A 10811-nucleotide genomic window follows, 5' to 3' on the forward strand; every position below is an offset into this window, starting at 1 on the left:
TAGCTGCGACAAGAAGGGCAACTCAATCCAGAACAATCAAACTCGTCTCATCTTCCATCTGCGTGAGGCAGAGATGGGCTGAGCTGACACCTATTCCAGGGTTATATTAAATGACTCATAATCAGCTGTTTGTAAAGCTGTTGCTGACCGTACTCTATAATTCCAGGTATTGAGACTCATAGCTGATATCTTTACATTTCTTAATACCTTCTCCTAAAGTCCACGCAGCGCTGCTGTTGGCTCTATGCAGCTGAGCTGTGATAAAGCAGTGACTTCAACCCTCTCAGTCCACTGTTTATGTGGCACTTGACTCAAAACCAAGCAATCTGGACAAATAAAGTGCTCTCTGTCCTGCAGATCAATGAAGTCAGTGGGGTCCTTCCTATTTTAGACAGACAAATGTATTTGTTGCCATAGCAAAGTTTCCAGGGAAACCGATCAGCCGGTTTAAACCCAAAGACAGACAGACCAAAAGAGAGAAGACGAAAAAAAAAAACTGCTGTAAATTGAATCAGACTCCACAGCACACAGGTGCATGTGGTCCACGCAGAGCTTTGTCTTTCTCAGATTCATGTGTCTTTCCTGCTCAAATAGTTCTTAAATTTTAGAATATATAGTGATTTACTGACGCACAAAGCTCTGTGCTGAATGTTTTAAATGTACCAGAGGGAGAACTACTTTTTATTCCTGGGGAAAGAAAAACAGGATGTTTGTGGCAGAGTAACTGTAATATTCTTAAGTTCAGGTTATGAGACAAAGAACATTGGCAGCAGACTTGAAAACAGCACAAGTGTTCCCATGAAACGATTTGTTCAGTGTGGAGCAGCACCACTGACTGTCTTAGTACCAAAATGTTAAACCCTCCTGTAAGAGTCCTCTGCCTGTGATATGTAACCAGTGTGTTTTCTAGTTGGCCCTGCTGGGAAACACACTGTATGATCTTATTGGTCAGCCGCAGCCCTGTGCAGAATATAAAGCGCATGACAGGAGCTCCGGAGCGGAGACCGTCTGAAGGCGCAGAGCAGCGCCGCGGAACGCACAGACTTACCCGAGGAGAAAACACCTGTTAGTGACGAAGCAAGTGGACAAAGAGGACCTTGTCCTTTGCTATAGAGCTGTAAGTATGTTATTTATACATTTCTGCACATAGGAGCAGTGTGTTGGCTCCAGACCTCACGGTGACAGTGGATGTTAGTGGTTTGGAAAGCGGACTGGTGCGCAACTGGAGGAAGCCCTCTCGCACCTGTTGAACAGAATATCCGTGCGGTGCGTAACTTTTATAGAACCTTTTCATCAACTTTTTTTGCCCAAAGCTCCATGTGATCTAAAGGAGAAGAAAGATAATCTAATGTTCGTATCGTGGAAGCACTAATATTCACTTTGGCAAGAATCAACTGCAAAATAATTTTCACCATGTGACGTTATACTATTTTTAAATAAATCTGAAAGGCAGAATCAAATCTGAATTTTCTTAGTTCAAAGAACTAAATACACTTAAAAGGTTGTCAAGTAAAAGCAGGAGAAAGGGAGCGTACATATTTCGTGTTAATACAGGATCCATTAATCACAGGATGCGACTTTAAATTCAGTCCTTTCAGAAACATCAAGATTTAAAAGAAAAAGTAATCTATTTGTGAAGCCACTCTGTTGTCTGAAAACGATTTTAACTCTGTTTTGTTTGTTGTAAATACTGTGAGATAGTAGTACAATTCTGGTTGCTTTTGTGACATTTGTCTGCTCAAAGACTTGACATTGCTGTCTGCTGAGGCATGTTGGATGTTAGTTCTTCTATTCTGAAACAAAACAAGACTTTCTGAAGCCGTAATATAAAGCTCTCTTTCTCTCTCCATAACATCTGTAGTCAGTAGATCCAAAAGTTACATTCAGATTCAGTATGCTGCTTTATTCAGTCTGAAATGGAGTTTCATCATGACTGCTCATCAGAGCCCCAACACATTGGTGTTATTTTTATCTCTCTGTTCCCAGTGAAGTAACCATACTCTGATCATTTACACCCATCCCCACACCTCCCCTGTGTGTTATTAATTGCAGATACACCTGACTGCACCTACTCCACACGCCCACACATCCCACTGTCTGGTGGGACCATGTGGGTTCTGGATAAAATCCGCGGTTCGGTTGAGACTGGCGTGCTGCGACAGGGGGAGAACGGAGACAAGAAAGGCGTCACCCCGTCCTACAGCAACGTGCTCACCCCTGACAAGATCCCAGACTTTTTCATTCCTCCGAAGCTGGTCAGCAGCCCTCCAGAATCTGAAATTCCTGCAAAGCCCAAAGAAGGATTGCAACCTTCAACTTCAGAGCAAACCATCAGCAGTGGGAAGAAGATCAGCAGCCCAAGAAGTCCAGGCCTGGTGGCCAAGATCGCAGGAGACACCAAGAACCTGCTGAGAGCAGCAAACCGTCACATCATACAGATTGAGAGTGCTGATGATGTTGTGGCTGGAGACACCAATGCAGACCCCCAGTCGCAAACAGCAATGTCCCTGCCTTACGTCCCCAAGACTAACACACCTTATGGCTTTGCAACCTTGAAGGAGAGCCCCCACACTCGCCGTAAAGAGTCACTGTTCCACTGCGAGCACACCAGTCCCATCACCTCTCCAAACACACAGAGGAAGGGAAAAGCCAGCGAAGGGGGAAACCATCTGAATCCAGCTGACTTCAACACTTCTCACATGAATCCTTATCGATACTTCAGCGGTGGGGAAAGTGACACCTGCTCCTCAGCTGAATCCTCTCCTTTCAGCTCCCCTCTGCTCTCCCGCTCTGCCTCCCTGCTCAAGATCTTCACCCATGAGACGCAGGCTAAAGTCGTGAAAGCCAAGCGGACGTTCGCCCGCCACAGCTCCCTCTCCACCGATGAGTGCAGCTCGGCTGAGCCCAGCCCCAACATCCAGCGACGACTCCATGTGCCCTCCTTTCACGGTGCTGCCGGATCATCAGACCACGGCCTCCACCGGGAGCACACCATCAATCTGCACAAAGGCGGGTCGGTGAGGATCAGCGCCAACTACGACTCCAGCACCTCCCGCCTGCTCATCCGTGTCCTGGCGGCAGAGAGTCTTTACGACAAGCACTTTGACATCAAAAGCATCAACTGCTGCGTGTCCATCTACCTAAACCCCGGCAAGCTGCAGAAGCAAAGGAGCAACATCATCAAGAACAGCCGCAACCCAGTCTTCAATGAGGACTTCTTCTTTGACTCTATATCCTCGGTTCAGGCCAAGAACCTGTCAGTGAAGTTCAAGGTGGTGAACAAAGGCACCAGCCTGAAGAGGGACACGCTGCTGGGGGAACGAGAGGTGCCTCTAACAAAGCTGCTCTCAGGGCTTTAAAGCCAAAAGGACCTGGAGGTCAAATAAGGCAAAAAAAAAAAAAAAAAAAAAAAAAAATCATCAATTGAAATTTAAATTAGATGTTTGCACTGGTTTCTATACAAACATGTTTTTATTCCAACAGTATGATGAAGAGAGAGGAAAAGAAAGGGTTTCTAGAATGTGAAATATATTCCTAAAATGAAAAAAACATCTGAAAAAAGGAGCCAAGTTTCAGAAGATAACAATACAGAATCTCTTTATGTACATGGATGGATGGATGAAGGATTTATGGCGGTTGAGGCCTCCCTGGTTCCTTTTGCCAGTAATGCCAGAATGCTCATTAAACCAAGCCGGACTCAGCAGCAACAGATGAATATGACAGATGAAAGGGTTTTTCTTCTGGACCTCTCTCCCAGCCAACTTCCTCAGCCAGGTCTGGTTCAAAGGTTGGAGGACACCTGTGCACCAAGCTGTCCTGGTGTCTTTGCCTGCACTGTGTTCGTCATGTGTGGCATGGTTTTATTATTGTAATGTGACATAAATCCACAGTAGACCAGGATGTGATTCTACAGTAGGTACGCCGTGTGTTCAGCACAAAGATGCTTTTGTAAATCAGTGCGAGCTTTGAAGAGGCACTACATCCTGATGTGCAAATGACCCTTTGATCCCAGTTGCTATGGCCCGCCTCCTACAGGACAGGGTGAGGGACAAACAGAGCAGCCACAATAAACACATTTACATGCACATCAGAGATTAAATTATAATGCAATTAGTAATGCAAGTAAGACTAAGTACTATGATTGCGTAATCTGATTGTTTGTTCTTAGAAAGTGAAACCTGTGTAACATATATGTGCTACGGAAATCTGCTACATTTTATCAAGTTAATATTAAACTAAAAGGTGCCCTGTGAAGTTTAATAGCAAACAAACAAAGGTTGTGTTTACATTCAGCATTATTTACCAAACAACTTGAGGTCGTGAGGGCTGACAATGCATTTCATACAACAACCTTTTTAATAATTAGATGAACTTGATAGCATTTCTACTTTTGTTTGCGCATTACAACAACCACCTGTCAAGCGGCAGAATAGTATGAATCCAGTGGCAAGATGTGAATGGCAGCATGTGTGCTTTACACAAACAAAACGGGGACCCACGCTTACAAACACTGCTCCACAGCACAAGTAGTAGTCAAAAAACTCCACAGGGAACATTTATGGTTTACTTTATAGCTTATTGTTTACCGTAAGTAAAATGATGTCAATAAAAGTAAAAGAAAGCTTGATTCTATTGCAAAATTCAGACAACCTCGACACAAGTTGATATCTATTGGAAGCAATGAAATATTCGGACTGCCCTTTAAGATTCTTTTGCTTGGGTTCTCATTTTCTATAAAAATTAGGTTTTAAAACTCAGTTACAGACATTATTTTGTGCAGAGTTGGGTACTTGGATTTTAGTGTCTTTAAACCCACCAGTTATGACTTTTTGGCTGCATGAAACCCAGCTCATTGAATTAGTGGATCTGGGGTTACAAGGAAAAAATGTTTGCAGGATACATGAGAAAATTCCTTCATATATTATTTGACATGTATTTTATTTCTGACTGGATGATGAAATCTCTTCAGACTTATGAGAGACCTGTGTGGATGTTACAGCAACACACATGCTTCATCCAGTGTGGGCACCTTGATTAAATCTTGTGCAACCAGGCAACGGGCTCTTGCCAAATAGGTACACCAACCTTTTCTCTCTGCATTCAAACTGGCTGGTGATACCTCACTGTGATTCTGAACAGATTCTCAACACAAGGAACACAGCGGCAGTGACAATTAGCTTCTTTGGGTTACATGGCCAGTTGAAAGATTTTGTAGAAATTTAAAATTTCTTTCCACTGTATTTACCACTTTCAAAAATGTCCAGTAACCAACATGCCGTAGTCAAACATGTCAAATTCGTCCATTTAACATGCCTTTCTGAAGTAGCATTTTACAAGTTATTTTAATACAGATGAGAGTGAGCAAAATGCTTTATCTGCTGGTCAATTTTGATAGCAGTGAGACAAGAAATAAGATTTTAAAAAGTCATCATTCCTGTCATTGGAAAAAAACAAAACAAAAGGAATTTAATAGTAGTTGATGCAACTGCAGTGGACAAAAACAATAACCTACTTGTGCATGTAAATGTATTAAATGTCTCACATGAGAAACAGAGCACTGGTGTCACTGCGCAGAGTACCAGTTGTATGGCATCAATATGTCATTGACAGACTGGTGTTTACACGACATGCTCAAAATTTCATGAAACCCTAAAGCCTTACTATGTATGTGTGTGTGAGAGAGGAAAAGAGTGTGTTTTGTTGAGCATGACATTTTGTCCAAAGTTGTTAATTTTCTAAGTATGATATTTAGCATTTTGTAAAATGCTTTTTGAATTGTTTGAAATGACTTTAAACGTGTGTTGCTTTGTATTGTATATATCTACATACGTACTAGTTTCTACAATTGTCAGTGAAATGCAAATTATGCACCAGCGAATGAGAAGTGCTGATGAGACTAGGCCTCTTGATTATCTCCTTTTCATCGTTAATGAAGCCCGGGGAAGAAGAAGAAGCAGAAGAAATTTCAAGAAAGGAATAAGAAAAAGAAGACAATGAGAAAAATGATGTTGTGTGTTTTGACGTGAGCAGAAGCCCTTTTCTCTGTCTTTGTACTCTGCTGTCCATCTGAAGAATTAAAAGAAATTGCATGTGATTGCAGCCTCGAGCGCTTGGCGGAGGAGAGTGATTAAAGACAGAAAAGAAGTCAGAAACATCGGAGTGATGCAAATTGCTGAGGTTTCTCATGCACTGCCCCAAAGCTTCAGCTTAATTATGTGAGGATTACTCTCATCTGGTGTTTGTAGCTCACTTGTAGCACTGCTATTGATATGCTCTATATACTTTATATACAGTGACTCTGTTGGTTGTTATGGTGTGAAAGTCGGTGATCTGTTGTAATCCCTGTTGAATACTTGTGTGGAAACATACAGTGCCTGCTCGTAGAGTTGTTGTATTTTCTACTCCAACCTCCCAAATGGTACTCAGCCTTGTTATTACTAAATCCTTTTTGGGGTTTCTTCTCGCATGACTAATATCCTTCAGTATTGTCAGTACTAAATTTCAGTGGATTCTTATTGTCTAGTGGTGGGCCACCTTGTGCTCTGGTTCTAGATGATGATTTACCGCCAACACGAATGTTTGCGATACCCCTGAAACATGGGTGATGTGTTCTGGAAATTGTCCAAATGAGTCCTATTTTTATTACTAATTGCTTTGACTGTTTTAAATGTAGCTTATCATTTAATAGAATTGGATTGTAGGGAGAAAAAAACAACAATAAACAGTAATCTGACTGCTGTTGCCTGGCCAAGTCGTGCTGTCCTCAGTCAACTGTGGCTTCGTCATGGACTCAAGCTTGGCTTCATGGCTGAACAACATTATCAGTAAAGAAGTAGCAGTAGGAAATTTATTCTCGGCTTATTGTGGAACCTCAGAGTCATGGTTGTGTTTCCAAATTGTCTGACATCTGACAGCGGACAACATAACAGCGTAAAATTGCATCAGGTTTAGGCACTTTATATTGCTCTTGTAGCAGCTTTTGAACTGAGCTGGAGGCTTAACGCATGTCTCATACAGACATACGCTGGACGAGGGTGTGAGTAAGAGAAGTCCTGATAAGCTCAATTTAAAAAAAAAAAAAAAAAAAGACAGTCCAGTCTTTTTTTTCCCTGCGGTTTGTTAATTTTGAAAATATAAAACCTAAGGATGTCTGCATGAATATGTTTCTGAGATAGTCACAAAATATTTGATTGTTTTTTGTACGATTAAATGTTAAATGTTTAACCATTCAAGAGCACTGCTAGCAAACTAATGCTCTCAAAACTGTTGGACGAATTAAACATGGATAACTTAGATGAAAAGTGGGAGCCGCTGTTGCAAAGAACATGTTGCTAACTAATTCGTACAAAAAAAAAATGTTCATCCTCAGTACAGCAGCGACTTCTCAGGTTCAACATTAGCCTCCTTTAAAAGTCTGAGCTTCTTCAAGTGCAGTTTCTGGTCACCATTCCCACATTAGCTTGTTAATCTCAAAGTGTAGCTGAAGCTGGTGGGAATTTGCTCATTCAGTTTGACATTTTGAAGATTACACATTTCAGGTTTCTTGCTGAGAGGTAGTTCCCTTATACATTTTTAGCTTAGTTTAGTGTAAGGATGGAAAACGGAGAAACAGCTAATCTGGTTTAACTAAGCGTTAGAGAAGATAATATGTTTACCAGCACACCAAAAACTGACTAATTAAAACGTTAAACTTTGTTTAATCAACACATAAACCTAAACGTAAAAAAGTTGTCATTTTTTGGGGAGTTTGGTGCTGCGACTAGTCTAGCGGTGAAGTGTAAGCTCTTCGCGCCGGGTAAAATGGCGGCTGAGTAGGTTCACTCTCGGATTTACTCTCTGAGGGCTGCAAATGTATGTTCCACATATAATGACAGTTCGTTCAGCTGTCAAGATATTTCACTCTGGTGAAACGCTGAACAGAAATCACCATCCATCAGTCACACTGATGAAGTGTTTTTTTTAAAACTTTAGCCTTTATCTGACCCACAAAGGAATTACTAGAATTAACTTTGCCCTTATCCTGCCTGTTGTTGTGGTGGTCTTTATACCTCTGCACTCAATAGCTCTTTAATTAGGTAGCCTACTAGGCAAGGAGGCTTGACTGCTAACATTTAAAATGAGAATTGAGAAAAGCATAAGTGCCTGTGAGTGTGAGAGACTCAGAGTGGTGATGGTCAGCTGGATGTTGTGTTTCACTGATGGTCACTTTAAATTCCTTTATCTTTTTTAATATAGTGTATATATGCTGACGTGTGATTCAAGTCTTCCTGTCTTGACAGGTTCTCTCTGAAAAATGAAACTGAAAAGTGCCAATCCGTTACTTGACACTGAAATCTTTTGTTTCTTTCCAGACTTAGATTAATGATGGAAGCTGGTTTCCATGTGCTATTGCTGTTCCTGTTGTGTGTTTGGCTTTTGCAGGACAATACTTTTTTTTTTGTTTGTTTTTTTTAACTGTGATCCTACAAGCACTGTTCTCTTGTTACTTACTGTGTTGATGGGTGTGAAATACTTAAATTAAAGTAAAGGTTCCACAGCATCTGTGCTTATGTTGTTATTGATTTGCATTTCATCAGTGCACTTATTTAAGATGTCGTGATGAGCAGAATTAATAATAATTATAACATTATTATCGCTATTTTGTATTTTTTCAGATAAACTGAGGGATAGTTTTATCATGGGCTTCTAAAATTCTCTAAAATCCCATTGGATTAGTTGGAAAATGCATTGTCACAAAAATAAAAATAACATTTCTTGAGAAGGGCTCCTAAAATTTGGCCCATATATGGGCAAAATGTAGAAATTTCATCATTAAATATGTTTATAACAACAACTACAAGACATGACAGTAAACTTTACGAGAAATGCATAAACATAAATAACTGTATAAAAACAATACATGTTAAACTATGATTGAGAAAACTGAAGGTCAAGCACAAAAAGTATTCATTGCTAGAACACCTACTGCAGTGGCATTTCTTCATCTGCCAACATACACATTGTGTGCGTATACAGTGTGATGAGTCAATACTGGTTAAATATATTGACTATACTGTTATGTTATTTAGTTGCCATATTGTCCAGCTGTACACACATTTCTTGGTACAGCTCTCTCTCTTCCAATCAAAACTGTCTAACAATGTATAAAGGTTTCATAAATACATTTTAAAAGGGGGTTATTTTTGAAAATCTTTGCTTTTTAAAGCATTTATAGACTTTTGTACAGTTGCAAATAGAGCCGCTGAAATAAATATATAGCATAATCCATTCTCAAAGTACAGTTATGAAATCAAATCTAGTATGAAATATAGTGACCTTATTGATTATGATATGTTCTTCTTTTTGGATAAACTGTGCACAAAATACTGTGTAATACAGTTTTGGGGTAAATATAAGCAGGTAATCAAATAATATTTTTGTGTCTGTAGTATGTCACTTTTCTTCAGATGTTGGGTATTTATATTCAGTTTTCTATACAATGAGACAGTGATCTTTTTGGATGTCTGAATCAGTTAGGAGGTCTAAGTAAATTAAAAAAAAATGGTTTTAGCATAAATGTTCAAACATTCATCATAACATGGAACAAAGGTTAAAAACAAGAAAAAACAAACATAAAAAAAACACAATAGCAATAAGCACAAACAAATTACAACAGGCAGAAAGAAACTATTAGACAAACACAAACAGGGACTGTCTTGCTGCTGCAAGTTAATTAATGGAGAGCAAATGAAGTGATTTTATTGCACCTGCTAAAAAAAATATGTTAAAGTCAATTTCATCCTGGGATTGAATTCTTTCAATTCCTTTCTTAAAGGAATCAGTTTAAACTCTTTTTGAGTATCACTGGCAATATTTCAAACTGCTACTCACATAAGGTTGTTGGATCAACTCAAATAGGTTTCCATACTGGAACAAAGACTAAAACAGACTGAATAAATGGGGAGTATAATATGATATAGAAATATTGCCATCGGATTTATATTCATATTAAAAAATTTCTGTAGAAGCTACTGAACATCATCATGAAGTTAAAAATGTATACATTTTGATTACATCCTGTTGTGCACAGCAGGTTGGCATCTCGGTGTTTGAACTTGAGGCAACTTGACAGCCAGTTAATCTTCAAGAATCAGGAAGAACATGAAGAATAAGAGGATGAAAACACTTTTATTCCAGCTCAAGACTCTCCTCTGAGTTTGAGTTCAACCAAACACTTTTGGTCAGGAGAGCATCACTTTCTCTTTCGCCCTCCTTCCCTCATATCTGGCTGCTCTGCCTCTGTCATTTCTGTCTTTCTAATTACTTGATTTTACCACAGCTATGTGACACTTGTGCTCCCTCAGACTAGCACCAAGTCTTGTTAATGACCGTCTTTCACTTAATATCCCATATCCAGCAGAGTTTTCAAGCCTGCAGTCCCTCTCAACCGCAGTTAGTCCCAGCTCTTCCGCCCTTAATTAGCATTAACAGCATACACAAATAGAGATATTAAACATCTCATCTCTACCACGCTGTCATTAATAGGCAGGGTAAAAATACTGCAACAAGACTATTAGCCTCAGGCAGGAGACGTCTTGGAGCTGCCTGTTTAGAGAGGAAGTGTGTGGGAGGCAGGAGGAGACAGGAGCAGTTACATGCTAGGGGAAACCCGGCAGGCTAATAACTTCTGCCAATGTCACATTTCTTTTCCACTGCATGCTTATTTGTCTTTTTAAAGAATCATTTCAAACTTCATTAATATATATTTTTATCTTAACAATAGCTAAAATGTATCAGTTCCATTCAGCTCTACAGAGTTTTGGTGTTTTTCA

At 39.8% G+C, this 10811-nt stretch overlaps 1 protein-coding gene across 1 annotated transcript; it reads left to right on the forward strand.

The window, feature by feature from the left end:
- Positions 1 to 1005: 1005 nt before the first annotated feature.
- Positions 1006 to 8539, forward strand: LOC124061077 (C2 calcium-dependent domain-containing protein 4C). Its single transcript, XM_046392608.1, has 2 exons — positions 1006 to 1117; positions 2053 to 8539. Exon 2 carries the CDS (start codon positions 2109 to 2111, stop codon positions 3357 to 3359), a length of 1251 nt encoding a protein of 416 aa, XP_046248564.1. The 5' UTR covers positions 1006 to 1117; positions 2053 to 2108; the 3' UTR covers positions 3360 to 8539.
- The last annotated feature ends 2272 nt before the right edge of the window (positions 8540 to 10811 follow it).

This window comes from Scatophagus argus, chromosome 6 (genome assembly GCF_020382885.2).
Source record: "Scatophagus argus isolate fScaArg1 chromosome 6, fScaArg1.pri, whole genome shotgun sequence".
NCBI lineage: Eukaryota > Metazoa > Chordata > Actinopteri > Scatophagidae > Scatophagus > Scatophagus argus.

What these genes read in the sequence shown, in the direction of transcription:
- LOC124061077 (XM_046392608.1), top strand. Translation starts at nt 2,109, where the DNA reads ATGTGGGTTCTGGATAAAATCCGCGGTTCGGTTGAGACTGGCGTGCTG.